General features: G+C 38.1%; 1 protein-coding gene across 4 annotated transcripts in view; it reads left to right on the top strand.

Moving 5' to 3' along the window:
• LOC128238200 (gamma-tubulin complex component 2-like) overlaps positions 1–22,843 on the top strand; it is a 61,449-nt gene that overhangs the window by 14,413 nt on the left and 24,193 nt on the right. For 3 of the 4 annotated variants that reach the window (XM_052953837.1, XM_052953834.1, XM_052953836.1), the window contains exons 7-25: positions 202–307; positions 1,680–1,768; positions 2,053–2,130; positions 2,308–2,389; positions 2,902–2,979; positions 4,064–4,176; positions 8,348–8,440; positions 8,579–8,640; positions 8,884–8,926; positions 9,112–9,183; positions 9,794–9,855; positions 10,067–10,179; positions 14,387–14,537; positions 16,661–16,840; positions 17,271–17,344; positions 18,050–18,159; positions 18,455–18,700; positions 20,586–20,729; positions 22,109–22,129. In XM_052953837.1, the coding sequence (XP_052809797.1) occupies positions 202–307; positions 1,680–1,768; positions 2,053–2,130; positions 2,308–2,389; positions 2,902–2,979; positions 4,064–4,176; positions 8,348–8,440; positions 8,579–8,640; positions 8,884–8,926; positions 9,112–9,183; positions 9,794–9,855; positions 10,067–10,179; positions 14,387–14,537; positions 16,661–16,840; positions 17,271–17,344; positions 18,050–18,159; positions 18,455–18,700; positions 20,586–20,729; positions 22,109–22,129 (1,917 nt within the window). The remainder of the gene's footprint in view (positions 1–201; positions 308–1,679; positions 1,769–2,052; positions 2,131–2,307; positions 2,390–2,901; positions 2,980–4,063; positions 4,177–8,347; positions 8,441–8,578; positions 8,641–8,883; positions 8,927–9,111; positions 9,184–9,793; positions 9,856–10,066; positions 10,180–14,386; positions 14,538–16,660; positions 16,841–17,270; positions 17,345–18,049; positions 18,160–18,454; positions 18,701–20,585; positions 20,730–22,108; positions 22,130–22,843) is intronic. The other variant, XM_052953835.1, reaches the window with a different exon arrangement.

The raw sequence follows: 22,843 nt of genomic DNA, 5'->3' as shown, positions 1-22,843 counted from the left end.
TTGCCAATTGCTTTGTTAATATAAAAATTTATGATTATTTTAAGTACTGTAAGCACTTAGTTCCTTCATTGAAGCAGTGCCCAGCACTTTAGCTTTGTTCAGGTTTATAAAGGTTTCAAATCATCAAATCCTGAGCATAAATCTTTTTATTTGAACCAACATGACCGTTTTATACCCTGTTTCCTACTTTTGCATCCCCAGATCCAGACCCAGCTCCGGAGGCTGAAGGAGGGACCAGCTGTCTCCCAGGTCACATCATCTGAGATGCTGAGAAAGGCACTCCGGGAAAAACAAGTCCAGAGAAATGGTACGCTGTACATGTGTTTTGTTAACGGTAGTAAATTTGGTTCATGTAAATAGATCTTGTGTAGTTTGCTTCTATTGTCAGTAATTTTTATACGCCCATCTTACGATGGCCGTATTATGGGAACACCCATGGCGGGCGGGCGGCGGGCGGGCGGCTCCACAATGTTGTCCGCTCTCTAACTTGAACATTTCTCATCCAATTTCCACCAAACTTCATGAAAGTGTTTGTTGGTGAAATATCTAGGTCAAGTTCGATAACCAGCCAAATCGCTTTAGGCACTCCAGAGTTATGGCCCCCTGAATTTGTCAAAATTGGCCATTTTAGCTTTGTCCGCTCTCTAACTTCATCATTTCTCATCCAATTTCCACCAAACGTCATGAAAGTGTTTGTTGGTGAAATATCTCGGTCAAGTTCAATAACCAGCCAAATCGCTTTAGGCACTCCAGAGTTATGGCCCCCTGAATTTGTCAAAATTGTCCATTTTAGCTTTGTCCGCTCTCTAACTTGAACATTTCTCATCCAATTTCCACCAAACTTCATGAAAGTGTTTGTTGGTGAAATATCTCGGTCAAGTTCGATAACCAGCCTAATCGCTTTAGGCACTCCAGAGTTATGCCCCCTGAATTTATCAAAATTGGCCATTTTAGCTTTGTCTACTCTCAAACTTGAACAGTTTTTATCCGAATTTCACCAAACTTGCTACTATAAATGTTTGTTGGTATATATTCTTGGCAAAGTTCTATAACCAGCCAGGCTCTTCAGGATTATGGCCCTTGAATTGGTCAAAATTTGCCATTTTTGCTTTGTCCACTGTCTAATTTGAACAGTTATCATCTGATCTTCACCAAACTTGCTGAAAATATTTGTTGGTAAAATAAATCGGTCAAGTATGATAATCAGCCAAATGCCCCGAAGCACTTCAGGATTACTGCCCTTGCCATTTAAGCTTTGTCTACTCTCTAACTTGAACAATTCTCATCTGACCTTCACCAAACTTGCTGAAAATGTTTGTAGCTATAAAATCTTTACCAAGAATGTGTGACAGTAAGTTGTCTTAGAATCCAAGAAATTATTGATGGGCGTATTTTGTGAGTGTCACTCTTGTTGACTGTATGGGTAGAATATAACTGGTAGTATGGAAACATTGGAGAATTGTTACTTTAGCAATGAAAACTGCTCTTACTTATTGTCATAATAAAGTTCTGATTGTTTAAGTGAAGCATTTTACATTATTTTGCTCATTGAACGTCAAATGAAGATGTTGTAAAAAGAAATCCTGTTTAAAAGAATCATAATATGAAAAAAGTCTTATTTCTTATTTAAGAGTGATTTGCTGGATGTCACTCTGCCTATTGTACCATGTTTATTCCAGTGAATGTTCCCCACCAGCCAGACTGGTTGTTTCAGCGCAGTTGTCTCACCATGGACTTCATTGTCGGGGTGGATGGACCTACTGACTCTGTACATCATCTTATGTGTTATGCTTGCGTACATGAATGTGGATTGTTACATTTAACCAGTTGAAGTATTATTTGTGTCTCACGCTTGGAATGGTTTGGAAAATATCTTGAAATTACATTTCTTTCCATAAACTGAAATAGGTGATTAGTTAATTTAAAGATTTAAAATTTCCATATTATTTTATTTTTAGAAATGATGATTTGTCTGTTACATAAATTTGAAAATTCCTTAATAATACAAATTGTTTTCATATGTGTATGCTGGTATTTTAATTATATCTCCAGAACATTGTTCCACTGGGTAGCCTACCGACCATGATGCAGGAGCATGCCATCCTCGACGACATTCTCTGTTGTATGCAGGTGAAGTGAATATCTTGTCAAACAATTTCCATTCTTACAGTTTCATCACCAATGCATGGTTCTAAATAATGATCATGTTTTAATCAGACTTACTAGTACATGTGAGAGACCACTGACTGAACATTGATGTTATGAAATGTTTATTTAACAAACATGCATGTGTTTACGTTTTTGCAGGGGATTGAAGGGAAATACATCCTAGCAAGGGCACTGACTGAGCGGTATGCACCGAAAGAGTTCATGATTGACCAGAGTCTAGGTAGGACTGGTGTACATGGTTTGCCAAAAAATATTACTACTGAATTATAAGGCTTACTGTAAGAACTTTGGTCAACCATCAATTGTGTTGCTTTCCTATAGTGTCTTATAGCAAGGAATGGTTGGACTTAACCTAATATTTTTTGTCTGTTTTTGACATGATGCCAAACAACCCTGATATAGATATTCACTACTCTGAAAGCAATAGAAAGATTTACTAGTCACATGATTGCCATGGACAAATAAACGCTCTTGGACTTGGATTCAATATACATATATATTCTATTGTTGATCAAAGTATGTAGTTATCGAGGGTGGTCCTATGTCCAGTCAACGTCATATCGATTAACTTGAGTCTACTGGTAGTGGACATTGAAACTTCCAGCAGTATTGACCGATTTACTACTTTGAACTATTTTGAACAATCACTGTCATTCCATATTACAGGGTATCAAGCAAATAGTCATTTATCATATTAGTCAAGTTAGTCTCTATACATGTAACTTGTTTCAGACTCTTCTTTACTGGAGATGGTGAAAAGGATTTTACCTCTTGCTTCAAATTATTCCACAGTGGTCAGATTTATTGAAGGTAATGCAAATTTATAAATGTGTATACAGGTACAATTATTTTATTGATATTCTTTCGCCATTTGAAACTGTAACAGTTTATGAAACTGTTCAATTAACCAATGCAGAGTTCAAGATAAGGTTTTTCAAGGGCCATGCAAATATTTGTGCCTTCAAATTGCACCCCCTTTCAAACATGATATCATTTGGTGCCCTTATCACTCCTGTGATGGCTCTGTCACATTGGGTAGCACTCATTCCTTTAGCCATTGGGTATTCAGACTTGCCAATTGGGTAAATCTTGTTTCTTTCGCGATGATTTGGAAGCAATTTTGGTTGGAAAAGAAAAGTTACATATTTTAAAAAAGTATAATCTGTATACATATGGATAAACTCATTCATAACTCATTTGTACATTAACTTGCAAAAAGGGTGTGAAGCTTAAATAGGGGGTAGTGTAGTTCATCATAGACTAAATATTTTCTGATTTTGGTAGATGGATTTAAAGACAATTCCAGTTAATATCTCTTCCAGAAGAGCAATACTTTAATTTTCTGTACTTATCAGTTTAATTTAAATATTTAAGCATATACAGTTATATATATATTAGCTAAGTTCAATATACACAGTTGTTAATAATAACTTCATATATTGAGAAATAATGCCGCTACCTTGCAGGTCCGTTGATACTTTTTCACCATATAGATCAATCAATATTGAGACGCTTGATTCCTTACATTATTGATGCTCGTCAAACGCCTTGATGAATTATATTAACAGATGCTTGATTTTGTAATGATAGGTACTGTGTAGAATTCTAATCAAGCCCTTGGATGATTTAATGACATGAAAAAAAACTGAGGTCAAACACAAAAAGCAATGTAATCACTATGTTGTTATATCAATGGCGTAATCTGTCATTTTGTGCGCATTTTTGTACGCTTGAAAATAAATTTAGTTGTGATTTTAATTGTGTAAATATGCAAATACCCTCCTTATCCAATGCTCTGCCATTGTTCTAAACATCATATTTCATTCCAGATGTAGAAACATCTTTTTTAAATGTCCAAGGATGTTTTTAGTTAAAGCTATTTCTTGTATGACAGAGAAGTCAGCATTTGAGTATGGCCTGGTGAATCACGCCCTTAGCTCAGCCATGAGGACCCTGGTGAAAGACTACATGATGCTGGTCACACAGCTTGAACAACAGCTTAGAGTTGTGAGTTTAACAATGCTAGCTCATACCTAAATGTATTGGCTCATACATGTTTTGGCAAAAATGATGCAATAGATATTTCTTGTGGTGTTTATACTAGAATAGATATCCTTTTTATGCCCCCCGAAGGTGGGCATATTAAAATCGCACCGTCCGTCCGTCCGTCCGTCCGTCCGTCTGTCCGTCCGTCCGTCCGGCCGGCTCTGTAACTTTCCCTTGTATGGACAGATTTTAAAATAACTTGCCACATGTGTTCCACATACCAAGACGACGTGTGGCGTGCAAGACTCATGTCCCTACCTCAAAGGTCAAGGTCACACTTAGTGTTTATTCACAATGGAGTGCTGCATATAAGGACATAGAGTATAGGTTGTCGTGTCCGGGCTGTAACTTTCTCTTGTATGGACAGATTTTAAAATAACTTGCCACATGTGTACCACATACCAAGACGACGTGTCGCGTGCAAGACCCGTGTCCCTACCTCAAAGGTCAAGGTCACACTTAGTGTTTATTCACCATAGAGTGCTGCATATAAGCATAGAGTATAGGTTGTCGTGTCCGGGCTGTAACTTTCCCTTGTATGGACAGATTTTAAAATAACTTGCCACATGTGTACCACATACCAAGACGACGTGTCGCGTGCAAGACCCATGTCCCTACCTCAAAGGTCAAGGTCACACTTAGTGTTTATTCACAATGGAGTGCTGCATATAAGGACATAGAGTATAGGTTGTCGTGTCCGTGCTGTAACTTTCCCTTGTATGGACAGATTTTAAAAAAACTTGCCAAATGTGTTCCACATACCAAGACGACGTGTCGCGTGCAAAACCCGTGTCCCTACCTCAAAGGTCAAGGTCACACTTAGTGTTTATTCACAATAGAGTGCTGCATATAAGGACATAGAGTATAGGTTGTCGTGTCCGGGCTGTTACTTTCTCTTGTATGGACATATTTTAAAATAACTTGCCACATGTGTTCCACATACCAAGACGATGTGTCGGGTGCAAGACCCGTGTCCCTACCTCAAAGGTCAAGGTCACACTTAGTGTTTATTTACAATTGAGTGCTGCATATAAGGACATAGAGTATAGGTTGTCGTGTCCGGGCTGTAACTTTCCCTTGTATGGACAGATTTTAAAATAACTTGCCACATGTGTTCCATATACCAAGATGACGTGTCTCGTGCAAAACCCGTGTCCCTACCTCAAAGGTCAAGGTCACACTTAGTGTTTATTCACAATGGAGTGCTGCATATAAGGACATAGAGTATAGGTTGTCGTGTCCGGGCTGTAACTTTCTCTTGTATGGACAGATTTTAAAATAACTTGCCACATGTGTTCCACATACCAAGACGACGTGTCGCGTGCAAGACCCGTGTCCCTACCTCAAAGGTCAAGGTCACACATAGTGTTTATTCACAATGGAGTGCTGCATATAAGGACATAGAGTATAGGTTGTCGTGTCCGTGCTGTAACTTTCCCTTGTATGGACAGATTTTAAAATAACTTGCCACATGTGTTCCACATACCAAGACAACGTGTCGCGTGCAAGACCCGTGTCCCTACCTCAAAGGTCCAGGTCACACTTAGTGTTTATTCACAATAGAGTGCTGCATATAAGCATAGAGTATAGGTTGTCGTGTCCGGGCCGTAACTTTCTCTTGTATGGACAGATTTTAAAATAACTTGCCACATGTGTACCACATACCAAGACGACGTGTTGCGTGCAAGACCCGTGTCCCTACCTCAAAGGTCAAGGTCACACTTAGTGTTTATTCACAATGGAGTGCTGCATATAAGGACATAGAGTATAGGTTGTTGTGTCCGGGCTGTAACTTTCTCTTGTATGGACAGATTTTAAAATAACTTGCCACATGTGTACCACATACCAAGACGACGTGTCGCGTGCAAGACCCGTGTCCCTACCTCAAAGGTCAAGGTCACACTTAGTGTTTATTCACAATGGAGTGCTGCATATAAGGACATAGAGTATAGGTTGTCGTGTCCGGGCTGTAACTTTCTCTTGTATGGACAGATTTTAAAATAACTTGCCACATGTGTTCCACATACCAAGACGACGTGTCGCGTGCAAGACCCGTGTCCCTACCTCAAAGGTCCAGGTCACACATAGTGTTTATTCACAATGGAGTGCTGCATATAAGGACATAGAGTATAGGTTGTCGTGTCCGTGCTGTAACTTTCCCTTGTATGGACAGATTTTAAAATAACTTGCCACATGTGTTCCACATACCAAGACGACGTGTTGCGTGCAAGACCCGTGTCCCTACCTCAAAGGTCAAGGTCACACTTAGTGTTTATTCACAATGGAGTGCTGCATACAAGGACATAGGGTATAGGTTGTCGTGTCCGGGCTGTAACTTTCCCTTGTATGGACAGATTTTAAAATAACTTGCTACATGTGTTCCACATACGAAGACGATGTGTCCTGTGCAAGACCCATGTCCCTACCTCTAAGGTGAAAGATACACTAAGTGTTTATTCACAAGGGAATTCTGAATATAAGGACATAACAGTGTAGGTTGTCAAGTATGGGTGGTATTTTTTTATGTTCAGAGGAAATTTAAAATAACTTGCCATATGTAATTGTCACATAAAGGCAAGATCAACTTTTCATGTTCTGACCTTGTTCGTAGGTCAATGTCACATTCGGGGGCATTCGTCACATACTGTGACAGCTCTTGTTAGACATTGTGATAATTAAGGCCTTGTTGAACCAATTTCTATGTGATAATTCCTTTAAATACTTATATAATTTATAATATACAAATTTGGTATTTAAATGTTCAATCTTTTTATTGGTTCTGTTACTACCGTATTATATCATGCATAGGACGCACTTTTTTACCCCCAATTCTCGTCTTAAAAATTGCCTGGGTCCTTTCTATGCTATTAGAATTTCATCTGTTTTTTTCCAAGTCCATTTCAGGTCGAAAATATCGGACCAGGGAAGAACGCGGTAATAGTAAGTATCTGTACTGCGTCACCCAAGAGAACAACTGACATAGGTAAAATCATGCAAGTTAACACATGCAGAAATATATTGAATGTTAACTTTAAAATGATTTATTGAGAAATAAATTGAAAAAAAAAACACGAGTGTTTACTTTTTCATAAAACTCACAAAAACTCGATGTGAGTGCACTTTAACTGGATTGAGTTATAACGGCAACGGAAATCGGGAAAGGAGGTAAATATCAATTAATCGTTGTTTATGATTTTAATGTTTCGATATTTTACACAACATTTTGTTGTATGTTACTGTTATAAAAAATTGATAAATGAATGTGCATAACGCAAAGTAGCATTATTGTCACTATCAAATCTTTTTAAATGAGCGAAGGTGTGAAAAACACCCGCTGTCTGTTATTAGAAAAACATCAATAGAACAAACTATTGTGATGGTAATACCTTATGGTTGTTTGTTCGCACTTTACCCGATGTGCCTTCCGCTGGCAAGGCTAATTACTGACACTTAATTATGCCGACATGCTTTAATCCGCACAGCGACAAGCCTTATCAAAACAATCATCAGTTTTGACAATACACAGTTTTGTTGCGATTGCAACTGTTGACTGTCATTCAGAAGGCATGTCGAGACTATTGCAACGGTTGCAACGGTTGACTGTCAGTCGGGACTATTACGGCATTTGTATAAGTCTTATAATATGCGTAAATGTTCTCAAAATGTCAAGACATATATCATTGTTGTGTACGCTAAATTACCAAAATACGACAATAATTATCAAAATACACAAGACAGTTACCAAAATATGCCTTATATACAATTTTTTGTTTGTTTTTTACTTCAATATATATGTTATAAATACTTGACCAACCTCAATTTTTCGGCTCCGATTTTGACATTTTTCCGCTGCGTCCTATCTTATATATTAAGGGTTTTTACCCGTTTTCTCAACTATTTTTTTGCCTGCGTCCTATCTATGCTAGCGTCCTATACATGATATAATACGGTAAATGTGCTGTTGTAAATAATGTGATTTGAATTTTACAACATATTGACCCTTTCAATGTGAACATAATAGTATGCATTTAAATTGAAGTCTACAAAATGTGTAATTGCTTGAGCATGAAGCATCATTTGTATCAGTTACAAGGAAGTCCATTCTCATACATGTACACATATGTTTTTTCAGGGAAATTTGTCTCTACAGAAGTTGTGGTTCTACATTCAGCCGTCCATGAAAACACTTGACATTATGGCATCCGTGGCCAACTCAATCAACAGGGTAGGCTATATTCTGGGAGAAATTTCTTTACTGCTATTTTAATGGTTGCAAGTTTTAATTTGTAATATTATTTGACATTATATATATGCATATATATATAGAACCATTTGTCCTATTTGCTATGATCATGTTTGTCAGGGTGAGTGTATTGGTGGAGCCGTCCTCAGCATGCTCCATGAGAAGACCTCCAGCTTTATAGGGTAAGATAAGTGTACTTTAATGTTCATGTAGTAATAATACCTTTCATGATTTTAGAAATCATAAAACCAATTGCTTTGTGTTTTATGTTTGAACATTAAAGTGAGGAAGATTGCGTTTTGATCTGTATGCTCATTTCTTACCAAGATAGGTGTACATGACAGGTAAACAGCAGCTTCTGAAACTAATCTGTTGTTAGTGATATAATCTGAAACTTGTGTATTAAAGTGTTTCCATCATTACAGAGATGTGAAAGGCCAGGAACTATGTCTCTATCTTACACAATCTGTAAGTATATTTAACATGTTTTCAACAATTTTAATCTTAAATTATCTTGTTATACCGCGTGTATTGTATTTCTCTTAAATATTTCTACATTTCAGTCTAGAACAGATTGTATGTTACAAATACTGGCTAAAAAATAGATACCTCAGTATTTTACTCTGAATTATGAATTTGGTGCATTATTCCAGGCCTGTGTTCCTTACTTTGAGATCCTCGAAAAATGGATTTACAAAGGCATCATAACTGACCCTTATTCCGAGGTTAGTGCTCTACAGTATTAACATACATTGTACATGGTGTTGGTTTAAATTGATGGTCTACATCTTTGCATCTCTTGGACTTTATTTTAATGCATTACAGTTTTCATGTTCCTTGAAGAATGTTCTTGCCAAATACATTTGACACTCATGGTGAAACCTAGAAACCTAAAAAACATGTCAGCTTCAAGCAGAAATGAATTAAATTAAAACTATTATTTTATTTGCAGATTATTTAGCACAGGAGGTAATTAAGTGCATACTGCTGAATTTCCTAGTCAACTTCTGGGTTCAAATTTATCAATGAAAACATTCTATTCTGTTGTAATGAAAACTTCATTTTTTTTTATTGAAAACAGATCTGCATACATTGAATTTTAACCTTGAGGATGCAAAATAATGATGTAATTGCCAAAACATGCGAACAATGAAACCCTGTTTCATACACAAGCTTCATATTCCTAGCATTTCATTCGTATAATTAAGAGCATATTGTTAATTTGTTTATCCTTGAAGCAGCTATACAAAGTTTAAATTAGTAAACTGAAAATTTTAAGAGCCCTTCTACATCATATGTCCTATGAAGTTCTGGTCAATCTTTTCTGTGTTTCAGTTTTTGATCGAGGAAAATGAGACAATACACAAGGAGAAGTTACAAGAGGAATACAATGATCAATATCCTTTATTTGTTTAAATTACTTCACATAACTTGTTTACACTTTCAATGTGGACTTAAGTGCTGCTGTGCAGGGGACATTTAAGAAATGGTTTAATGTATGCTGTGATCCTTCTATATATCAAAGTTATTAATCATCTTTTAATAATAAAAAATGCAAAATAGCCAGGATGACAAATATGTCCAACTTGATCCTTAACCCACATGCACCTACTGGGAACACCACTACAGCATCTGTCGAGAGAGGATACCGGTCTTCCTGGAGCTGGTGGCTGTCAAAATCCTTAACACTGGAAAATACCTCAATGTAGTCAGACAGTGTGGTATGATAGCTTCATATTTGAAGCAATAAAGATAGTAACATTTAAACACCATTATATCGATATTTTGCATTAACAATTTTAAAAACTGATAGCATTCGCGTTTTATATATTACGTAAATTATTAAGCCATGAAGATTGCAATGTCGGTTACACATTACCAACATGTTACATTTGGTTTGAGTGTTTGTTCAGTATATATGCTTGTTGAATTATTGTTTAATAAATGTACTCAAGGTGAGCTATTGTGAGCAGTCTATGTCCGGTTCTGTCGTCCGTTGTTTGGCGTCAACAATTGTTTATAATCATCATCTTCTCCTAAACCGCTTGGACAATTTTGATCTAACTTCATAGGAATAATCCTTGGTTGGTGCTTTTTGAAAATTGAAGTACATGCAGTACTCTGGTTGCCATGGCTACCTAAAGGAAAAGCGTCAACAATTGGTTATAATCATCATCATCTTCTAATCCTATTGGACAATTTTAATGAAACTTCATAGGAATGATCCTTGGTTGGTGCTTTTTCAAAGTTGTTTAAAGAAATGCATATCATGCAGAACCCTGGTTGCCATGGCCACCTCAAGGAAAAGCGTCAACAATTGGTTATAATCATCATCTTCTCCTAAACCCCTTGGACAATTTTGATGAAACTTCATAGGAATGATCTTTGGTTGGTGCTTTTTCAAAATTGTTCAAAAAAATAAATTCCATGCAGAACTCTTGTTGCCATAGCAACCTAAAGGAAAAATTAAAAAACTTTTATTGGAAAATACTGTTAGGCATAGTGCTTAAATATTTGGTGTGTAACATTGTCTATTGGTTATCTACAATGTTTATTCAAATTATGCCCCTGGAGAAAAATTGACCTCACCCCGTGGATTACAAGTTCAAAGTTGTTAAAATTTGATAGTTATATAAAGTTAACTCTTGAAACAAGGGCAGCAAGTCTTGCTATATGGTCTCCCTTTTTTGTTGGAGATTCCACTACTTTCTTTTTTTAGTAACAAGAGAATAGATTTAAAAAAATTTGGGGCAAAAACCTTTAGGCCTAGTGCTTCAATATTTGGTGTGTAACATTGTCTATTGGTTGTCTACCATGTTTTTTCAATTTATGCCCCTGGAGAAAAATTGGCCTCACCCCGTGGGTTACAAGTTCATTATAAATACATTTTGTTAAAATTTGATAGTTATGTGAAATTTACTATTGAAACAAGGGCAGCAAGCCTTGCTATATGGTCTCCCTTTTTGTTGGAGATTCCACTACTTTCTATTTTTAGTAACAAGGGAATATATTTTAAATATTATTAAGTCTTCAACATAGTCACTTCTTAGGTAATTATTGTTCTTTTTTTAGGTTCATAGATTCAAATAATTATTATACACTTTATTCTTTAGAAGAAATTTCATTTTTACTTAATGATTAATTTAATAATAAGACTTTTCCATTGAACTTCATGTAGATTATTCTAAGCTACAATCTTATCTTCTGTATGGATAGTGAATAACCTTATATAATGAAAAATTTGATTATAAATATTTAAAGTATGGAGATGTTGTCCTAGGTTGAAGAAGAGATAATATTAGTTGAAGGTGCTGAATGTGTTCTGATATTAGATTTTTAGAGCTTAAGGCAGTTTATTGATTTTATTGGATGATGCACTGTTTGTTGTTTGTGTATCTATACTAAATTTCTTTCAGTGTGCAAGCAATTTAACATAGTTTTGTCAGTGTGCAGGCAATTGAATGAAGTCCTGTCAGTGTGCAGGCAATTGAACAAAGTCCTGTCAGTGTGCAGGCAACTGAAAAAAGTCCTGTCAGTGTGCAGGCATCTGTACCAAGTGCTGTCAGTGTGCAGTCAATTATCAAGTCCTGTCAGTGTGCAGGCAACTGAACAAAGTCCTCACCTGTCAGTGTGCAGGTATGAGAATCAAATTCTGTCAGTGTGCAGTCAATCATCAAGTCCTGTCAGTGTGCAGGCATCTGAACAAAATCCTGTCAGTGTGCAGTCAATCGACAAGTCCTGTTAGTGTACAGGAAACTGTGACAAGTCCTGTAAATGTGCAGGCAACTGTGACAAGTCCTGTCAGTGATTATATAGGCAACATGTTTGACCAGTATGTTTTTCAATATTCTTTGAGAACAAATATCAAGCTATATTGATTACAAAGGTTAAACTCTTTTACTCAGGTGAGAGATTTAGGGCCTCTTGTTTAATTATTAGTGTGAATATTTTTTTCTCACACTTATTGCTCAATATCATTCTTTGACAAGGGCAAATTGTGCTTCATTATCACCGCAAGGCTGATGACCGTATGCTGTTGCAATATGGTGTGAAAAGCTATAGATTATCAAGTTCGAAATAAGGATTGATAAATATATGAAATAGCAAATCGGAACCGTAATTTTTTATTTCAAACAGGGATTATTTTGAAAAAGCGATTTCTGATTATTGATTAAAATTTTATTTAGAGAAGTAAGGAATAAAATCGTGATGGAAAAATAATTTCGAAATAGCGATAATTTTGGACAAAGGGTGTTCGAAATAACAGATGTATTTTGATTTGTTACTCAAAATTAAACCTTTCAAAAATCTCTCATTTGTATCATTATCAGAAAGCAATTGCTCATTATGACACTTGTATGTTTAAAGTTTATTTTTGCTTTTAAAAAAACAATTTCCTTAATACAAATACCAGTTTTAGGCTGTAATTTCCGACAGAGTATTCAAGAGTGCATTGAGCTTAACGGGACCCGATTTAAAATATTCATGAATGCCAGCAAAAGCAATATTTATGCCCCCTTTTGAAAAAAGTGGGGTATATTGTTTTGCACATGTCGGTCGGTCGGTCGGTCGGTCGGTCGGTCGGTCTGTCGGTCGGTCGGTAGGAATACCAAATGGTTTCCGATCAATAACTTGAGAACGCTTTGACCGAGGGACCTCATACTTGGTATGTGTATTGGTCATCACCAGCAGATGAACCCTATTGATTTTGAGGTCAGTGGGTCAAAGGTCAAGGTCAGTGTGACCTTTACATGAAAAACGGTTTCCGATCAATAACTTGAGAACGCTTTGACCCAGGAACCTCATACTTGGTAGGTGTATTGGTCATGACCAGCAGATGAACCCTATTGATTTTGAGGTCAGTGGGTCAAAGGTCAAGGTCAGTGTGACCTTAACATGAAAAACGGTTTCCGATCAATAACTTGAGAACGCTTTGACCCAGGGACCTCATACTAGGTAGGCTTATTGGTCATGACCAGCAGATGAACCCTATTGATTTTGAGGTCAGTGGGTCAAAGGTCAAGGTCAGTGTGACCTTTACATGAAAAACGGTTTCCGATCAATAACTTGAGAACGCTTTGACCCAGGAACCTCATACTTGGTAGGTGTATTGGTCATGACCAGCAGATGAACCCTATTGATTTTGAGGTCAAAGGTCAAGGTCAGTGTGACCTTAACATGAAAAAACGGTTTCCGATCAATAACTTGAGAACGCTTTGACCCAGGGACCTCATACTAGGTAGGCTTATTGGTCATGACCAGCAGATGAACCCTATTGATTTTGAGGTCAGTGGGTCAAAGGTCAAGGTCAGTGTGACCTTTACATGAAAAAACGGTTTCCGATCAATAACTTGAGAACGCTTTGACCCAGGGACCTCATACTTGGTAGGCGTATTGGTCATGACCAGCAGATGAACCCTATTGATTTTGAGGTCAGTGGGTCAAAGGTCAAGGTCAGTGTGACCTTTACATGAAAAACGGTTTCCGATCAATAACTTGAGAACGCTTTGACCCAGGGACCTCATACTAGGTAGGCTTATTGGTCATGACCAGCAGATGAACCCTATTGATTTTGAGGTCAGTGGGTCAAAGGTCAAGGTCAGTGTGACTGTAAGCTGAAAAAAGGTTTTCTGATTGTCCATATTTTTTTAATGCATGCACAGATGATTGGGATTGATGTATAAATGTTTGTATAGAAATGATTTTCTTTTATGTTACTATTTTAGTTGGGCATTTATTTGCCTTCTTAAGTTATCATAAGTAGATGACCTGCCTCATATGCATCCAATGACAAATCAGCTGTCATTTCAGTCCATGCATATTTCATTCAATTGTCCAAATATTTCTGGCAACTTGGCGCTCAGGGGGCATAATGTTTGACAAACATCTCTTGTTTCTACTGCAATACAAACTCTTTTATTGGTACAGGTCGTGATGTAAAGTGTCCTAACGCTGAGGAGATAGTGTACACGTTAAAGGAGAAGAAGTACTTTGAGCACATAGAGCGGGCGTACGGATATTCCAGCAAGCTGCTGCTCAATCTCCTCATGGATGAAAAGGAGCTCATGGCTAGGATCAGGTACCCGGTAACATTGAGAGGACAGGTACCCAGGGAAGGTTGGAGGGCAGGTACTCAGAGACGGTGGGAGGACAGGTACCCAGGGATGGTGGGAGGGCAGGGACTCAGGGACAGTGGGAGGACAGGTACCCAGGGAAGGTGGAAGGGCAGGTACCCAGGGATGGTGGAAGGGCAGGTACTCAGGGGTGGTGAGAGGACAGGTAACAAGGGATGGTGGTCGGACGGCAGGTACCCAGGGATGTAGGGAGGAAAAAGCCGGTTTTTGCCGAATATTTACGGTCAGTATCCTTTATGACTTTTACGACATACCGCAAATTGGAGGCAAATATAAACAAAGAAATAAATCGAAATACTGCTGTCAAAATCACAGGGGCAGGTTGCGTTGTTTTGATGCACTACACCCCCGCCCCCCCCCCCCCCCCCTTTTTTTATCAATTTTTAGTGAGAATATGATGTGGTAACTGTAACTTGTAATAATTGGCAAAACAAATTATTTTTTTTAAAAATAGAATAAAAAAAAAAAAAATGTTTTGTTTCTTAAAATTGATTAAAACGAAACCACAAAAAAATGTCGTGGTGTGTCAAAACAACGCAACCTGCCACTGTGGTCAATATTGAACAATGAAGTTTCTACCCTCAGGGTATAATACTAAAGAGCTTGAACAGCCTGCGAAAAACAAATGGAGGTGACAAAAGCTGCCCATAAATATACAGCATAGATTTGATTGATTAAATGTCAGGAAAGGCTTTGAAATGTGTTTTAAAATGCTTAATTCCGGGAGCTTCCGGGGCCTCTGGCCCCCAGGACCCCTAGCCAAGCCTAGCCCTGGCCCCCAGCTTCATTTTTCAGTATTTGGAAAATTTCCAACTTTCACCCATGGGGATGGTGGGAGGTCAGGTACCAAGGGATGGTGGTGGGACGGCAGGTACCCAGGGATGGTGAGATGGCAGGTATTCAGGGATGGTGGGACGGCAGATACCCAGGAATGGTGGGAGGGCAGGTACCCAGAAACCGTGAGAGGGCAGGTACCAAGGGACGGTGGGAGGGCAGGTACCCAGGGACGGAGGAAGGGCAGGTGGGAGGGCAGGTACCAAGGGACGGTGGGAGCGCAGGTACCCAGGGACGGAGAAGGGCAGGTTCCCAGGGACGGTGGGAGGGCAGGGACGGTGGGAGGGCAGGTACCCAGGGACCTTGGGAACATCAGGAGGGTAGGTACAAAGAGACAGTGGTGAGAGGGTAGGTACCAAGAGACAGTGGTTGGAGGGCAGGTACCAAGGGACAGTGAGGGGTCAGTGGCGGTGGAACGGCAGGTACCCAGGGACAGTGGGAGGGCAGGGACGGAGGAAGAGCAGGTGGGAGGGCAGGTACCAAGGGACGGTGGGAGCGCAGGTACCCAGGGACGGAGAAGGGCAGGTTCCCAGGGACGGTGGGAGGGCAGGGACGGTGGGAGGGCAGGTACCCAGGGACCTTGGGAACATCAGGAGGGTAGGTACAAAGAGACAGTGGTGAGAGGGTAGGTACCAAGAGACAGTGGTTGGAGGGCAGGTACCAAGGGACAGTGAGGGGTCAGTGGCGGTGGAACGGCAGGTACCCAGGGACAGTGGGAGGGCAGGTACTCAGGGACAGTGGGAGGTCAGGTACTCAGGGACAGTGGACGGCAACCCAGGGATGGTGGGAGGGCACAAACCAAGGGAAGGTGGGAGGGCAGGTACCCAAGGGACGGTTGTGGGAGGGCAGGTACCCAGGGATGGCGGAAGGGGCAGGTACCTAGGGATGGTGGGAGGGTAGTTACCAAGAGACGGTGGTGGGAGGGTAGGTACCCAGTGATGGTGGGAGGGTAGGTGCCTGGAGACAGTTGGAGGACATGTTTTTGTCCATTATTATTATTTTTTTGCAGGATTTAGTTTACTTATTCATTTAATTGTTTCCTTTTGCAATCTTGAAATCACACTGGCTTAATCATTTGCTGATTTATGCTCTAAATGAAAAAAAATAATAGTTTCAATAAGTTTGCTGTAATGGTGCATCAACATAAATTCATCTTCTAATATAAAAAGTTTTCATTTTAAAGTTTATGTAAACTTCAGCAGTCATTTTCATTAACATTTATCACTGTCTCTAGGTCGATTAAGCATTACTTCCTGCTGGACAAGGGGGACTTTATCGTACAGTTTATGGACATGACGGAGGATGAGATGAAACAGGACCTTGAGAACATACACCCTACACGCCTTGAGTCACTTCTAGAGCTCGCGCTTCGTACCAGCACAGCAAATGTTGACCCATTCAAGGACGACTTAAAGTAAGAATGCTGATGATTTAAACAAAGTATTGAGAGTTGCCATTAAAGTCTTGTCAAATCAAATGAGTTTCTACCAAATCTAAATATTATTTATTGCTTAAATTTTACAGAGTGAATTATATTAATTTTTCTTTTGTGGCTTAATACGATGTTGAGGTGTCTTTGAAGGGTAGAAAATTGAAGGGATCTTGTCAATTTTATTAGCTATTGTAACAAAACGTGAATTGATAGCTTTTCAAAGACACATGTTCTACATTCAAATGCCAAGGGTTTGGACATTGAATGAAATTATCTACAAATTATATGATTAAGATTGATATCAGAATCATGCCTTTCAGATGGAATGACAGAATTCACATTTATATTAAAGGCCAGGTATTGTGATGCTTACAGTATGTTGAAATGAAGCCAATTTTCTATTTACTTTCAGAGTGGACTTGTTGCAGTTTGACCTGATCACCCAGATGTTTACCATTCTCTCCATAGAAACCAACATGGAAGGAGGTAGGTTATAACACATAATAAAATAATTAATTAGAATGAGGATAATGTTTAGTAACTTGATTCAGATTGATGTTTTACTGTAAAACCTTTGTTTGTTTGATTTCATTATTTCAAATGTATAACATAAACCAATATGAGCACTATGCATGTGTACTAATAGTAATAGTAAAAATGTTAAGTACTGGAAATGTACATTGAATATGAAATACATAGAGGATAATCGATTGTTTCAGTGTTAGATCAATATAGTTCACCGAGTGAGCACCAAAAGCTTTATTACATGAGTGACATAGCCACGAGTGAAACTTTTACTTCTGGTGTTCACAAGGTGAAATATATTGCGATCTTACACTGAAACGAACAATTTTTCTTTTTACTAAATGCCTAGAAATGATTTAAAATGACATTTTATTGTAGTTTTTAAAAAAAATGCACTAAATTGTATGCGAACGCAACATCATTTCAGAAAAGACATTGTTGAAACTCTGCTTAAAACAGTGATACGTCATTTTTATTTCACCGATAAGTCTCAATAAATCACCAGTAAGCATAAAAATAATAAAAGCTAGCATTGATATTGACTGAAGAATAAGAGCTAATATTAATATTACACATGTGTAACTAACAATTGAGCACTGATTTGTTTCAACAGAAAAGCATCAGGCATTATGTCGTATTGTAAAGATGAATCGTGTCTATTTTCAGACTACAAGAAATTCATAAGTGACCCAACAGACATGCATCTGTCTGGCCTCGAGTCATTCTCATTCGACTACGTCGTGAAATGGCCCGTCTCTCTAGTCCTTAATAGAAAGGTTATTTTGAAAATTTGTTAATGTATAATTTAAAAAATTCTGTGAGACTCAACAGGCCTAGGTTTTAAATTGCCTAAATTCTTTTATTATGCTGGTATACCTATTAATATTTGATATTTGTAATATGTTCAATGTCAGTAAGTTAAGGTTTTTATATAAGCATTGAATAAGATGATAATCGCTACTTGTTTCAGTCAGCATGTTGTTTAACTAGTGAGTTCAGAGACTATGAATCAGAGTTACTATTCTCGTAATAGCTTTGAAAGTTAAGGTTAATTTATAATTGCTATTATAGGCATTAACAAGATACCAGATGTTATTCCGGCACCTGTTCTACACCAAGCATGTGGAGCGGCAACTGTGCAGTGTCTGGGTAGGCAACAAGACGGCCAAGATGTACAGTATTCAGTCAGCCCGCTGGTACTCAGCCGCGTTCGCCCTACGACAGCGCATGCTGAACTTCGTACAGAACTTTGAGTACTACATGATGTTTGAGGTAGTCGAACCAAGCTGGCACATCTTCCAGACCAACATGCAGAATGTTAGTGGGATCATCTGTGTTAATTGATGTTTTATTTTTCCATATGGAAATATACAGATCGAGCTATTAAATGAATATCTGATATTGATAGTACAGGGATCGTATTTGATACACATTAAGTTTGACATAAATGTGAGTAAGTGAAATTTATGAATAAAAAGACACTTGATTTTTATCAGCCTTTTAGACATTCATTTATTACAAAAAATTTGAATATTTTTGAAAAGATAACTGATAAAATGGATAAATAAAAAGGACTGGGATTCTGGCTTAAGACAAAGCTAATTCATGAAATGTGTGAAATGGAGCCGAAATGACAGATTCTCAACTAGCATAGTGTGGAATCTGTATATTGCAGGTATCGAATGTGTGGAATCCACTGTATATTGCAGGTATCTAATGTGTGGAATCCACTGTATATTGCAGGTATCCAATGTGTGGAATCCACTGTATATTGCAGGTATCCAATGTGTGCAATCCACTGTATATTGCAGGTATCCAATGTGTGGAATCCACTGTATATTGCAGGTATCCAATGTGTAGAATCCACTGTATATTGCAGGTATCCAATGTGTGGAATCCACTGTATATTGCAGGTATCTAATGTGTGGAATCCACTGTATATTGCAGGTATACAATGTGTGGAATCCACTGTATATTGCAGGTATCTAATGTGTGGAATCCACTGTATATTGCAGGTATCCAATGTGTGGAATCCACTATATATTGCAGGTATCCAATGTGTGGAATCCACTGTATATTGCAGGTATCGAATGTGTGGAATCCACTGTATATTGCAGGTATCCAATGTGTGGAATCCTGGATTACTGTATATTGCAGGTATCCAATGTGTGGAATCCAATGTATATTGCAGGTATCGAATGTGTGGAATCCACTGAATATTGCAGGAATCAAATGTGTGGAATCCACTGTATATTGCAGGTATCCAACGTGTGGAATCCACTGTACATTACAGGTATCGAATGTGTGGAATCCACTGTATATTGAAGGTATCGAATGTGTGGAATCCACTGTATATTGTAGGTATCGAATGTGTGGAATCCACTGTATATTGCAGGTATCCAATGTGTGGAATCCACAGTATATTGCAGGTATCCAATGTGTGGAATCCACTGTACATTGCAGGTGTTGAATGTGTGGAATCCACTGTACATTGCAGATGTCGAATGTGTGGAATCTTCTGTATATTGCAGGTGTGGAATCCACTGTACATTGCAGGTGTGGAATGCGTGGAATCCACTGTACATTGCAGGTGTAGAATGCGTGGAATACACTGTACATTGCAGGTGTCAAATGTGTGGAATCCACTGTACATTGCAGGTGTCAAATGTGTGGAATCCTCTGTACATTGCAGATATCGAATGTGTGGAATCCACTGTACATTGCAGGTACCGAATGCGTGGAATCCACTGTACATTGCAGGTACCGAATGTGTGGAATCCACTGTATATTGCAGGTATCCAATTTGTGGAATCCACTGTATATTGCAGGTATCCAATGCGAGGAATCCACTGTATATTGCAGGTACCCAATGTGCGGAATCCACTGTATATTGCAGGTACCCAATGTGTGGAATGCACTGTATATTGCAGGTATCCAATGTGCGGAATCCACTGTATATTGCAGGTACCCAATGTGTGGAATGCACTGTATATTGCAGGTACCCAATGTGCGGAATCCACTGTATATTGCAGGTACCCAATGTGCGGAATCCACTGTATATTGCAGGTACCCAATGTGCGGAATCCACTGTATATTGCAGGTACCCAATGTGTGGAATCCACTGAATATTGCAGGTATCTAATGTGTGGAATCCACTGTATATTGCAGGTATCCAATGTGTGGAATCCACTGTAAATTGCAGGTATCAAATGTTGATGATGTGTTGGCGTACCACTCTGACTTCCTCAGTGACTGTCTCAAGGACTGCATGCTCACCAACCCACAGCTTCTCAAGATTGTCCACAAACTCATGATGGTCTGTGTTACCTTTTCCAACTTCATCCAGGTGAGTTTAAAGGATTTCCTTTATATATTTGTATATCACTTAGCTGATGTTTTAAATAATCATTTGATTTTGTGTGTCCCTTGCAAATCATTGGATTACTTTATCCGGAGGTGGCATCAATGTGGTTTGCAGCGGCATTACTCTTGTTTCTGATCAAGGACTTTTGAACGATTTATTGGAGAGTCTTTAAACTTTGTATGCACTTTGACCAAAAGTCATAGTCAAGATGACCATGGTCAAGCTCATGGTAACCTTTACTAGAATAAGTTTATTGTAATTTTGTAGTCTTTTGTATGCTTGGTCAGTGGTTATGGTAGGTTGAAAAATACAAAAAATGCTGTAAATAATAAATCAAATTAAAATACAGTCGAAACTCATTATGTTGACTTTATCGGGACCTAGGGGAAAAAAGTCGAGATAACGAACATTTGACACAAATGAATTACAAAAAAATATCATAAATCCCAACACATTTGGGTTTGAGTTATGTCTGACATCTGACTTATTCAATTAAATGTCATGAAAATAGTAAACTTTTATTTGAAAATTAAGCCAAATAAATAAATATTTGTGTCACATTAATTTCATTCACATTTATAAATTACACAAAACAGATATAAAACCGCAATTACATACACTTGTACAGTGTAAAAAAAACAGTATAGCACATATGACAACAACTTCAAATAGGTTGTTTTCCACATGAAGTATAGAGAAATTTCTTCGTCACGTAACTTTCAATGTTGTCGAATTTTCCGTTTCAATGGATAGCTTAAGCAATAAATGTCTCTTTGATCGAACACATAAGCAATCAACTTTAATTATTCACAGATACCAATAAACCGCCAGTTATGACAGTTTGTTATTATGGCACGCACGGTTATTTAGCGACATGAATATTTTCGCACCTACAACTCGATCTACAGTTCGACATAAGAAACAAGGAAAATGTGTGAAATTTGACCACAGGGACTAAAATATGAGGTCGACATTGCGAAAAAATTGAGATAGGAAAATCGACTCAAGCAGGTTTATTTGATATAGAATAAGAAGGAATAAATTCGGGACCGGAGAGAAAAAATCGACACAACCGTAAAGTCAAGATATCCGACGTCGACATAGCGAGTTTGGATTGTATGTCTTTCGTGGTTCAGTAAAGCTTTATTGTGTTCTAGAACCATTGTCATTATGTGATTTATTTTCACAATCAAAATAATAATGTTTAGTTAATTGTCACATTTTCAAAACAGTATAAAAATAATGTTTAATCTGTATCATCAATTAAACTCAAGGAAATAAAAATGCTGTTTTAATGATTTTATACAACTGTTATTTCCTTTACGTATCATACATGTAAATGCCTGCACCTGGCTTTGTAGAAGATGCACATAGATTTGAAGGTACATGTAGATAGCAACTGCACTATTAATATCCACTCTTACATTGGCTTTCAATGCATTCTCTCTTCTTTATAGATATGAATATTTCCTGTAATATCTGTCTCGTTTTCTCTTTGTAGTGTCATTCCTTTCAATAGGCCTTGTATTCCATTCTTCCTTTTAATATATTAAAGATAGAACTCTGTTTTGTTAACCATATTGATACTATAAATATGCCAAAAATGGCATGTGTGCATTATAAATATAAAATTGTAAGCAGTAACTGTTGTTTTCTTAACTTCCTGTCCTTTGATTCATATGAGGTGATAAACTTAGGTCTGGTAGCCATATCAGTGAACTACATGTACAGGGTCTTGTAGCCATGTCAGTGATCTACATCTACAAGGCCTTGTAGCCATGTCAGTGATCTACATCTACATGTACAAGGTCTTGTAGCCATGTCAGTGATCTACATGTACAGGGTCTTGTAGCCATGTCAGTGATCTACATGTACATGGTCTTGTAGCCATGTCAGTGATCTACCTGTACAAGGTCTTGTAGCCATGTCAGTGATCTACATGTACATGGTCTTGTAGCCATGTCAGTGATCTACATGTACAGGTCTTGTAGCCATGTCAGTGATCTACATCTACATGTACAAGGTCTTGTAGCCATGTCAGTGATCTGCATGTACGGTCTTGTAGCCATGTCAGTGATCTACATCTACAAGGTCTT

This window comes from Mya arenaria, chromosome 6 (assembly GCF_026914265.1).
Source record: "Mya arenaria isolate MELC-2E11 chromosome 6, ASM2691426v1".
NCBI classification, from domain to species: Eukaryota; Metazoa; Mollusca; class Bivalvia; order Myida; family Myidae; genus Mya; species Mya arenaria.
Note: the sequence above shows the minus strand (reverse complement) of the source record. Positions and strands in the feature narration are given on the sequence as shown.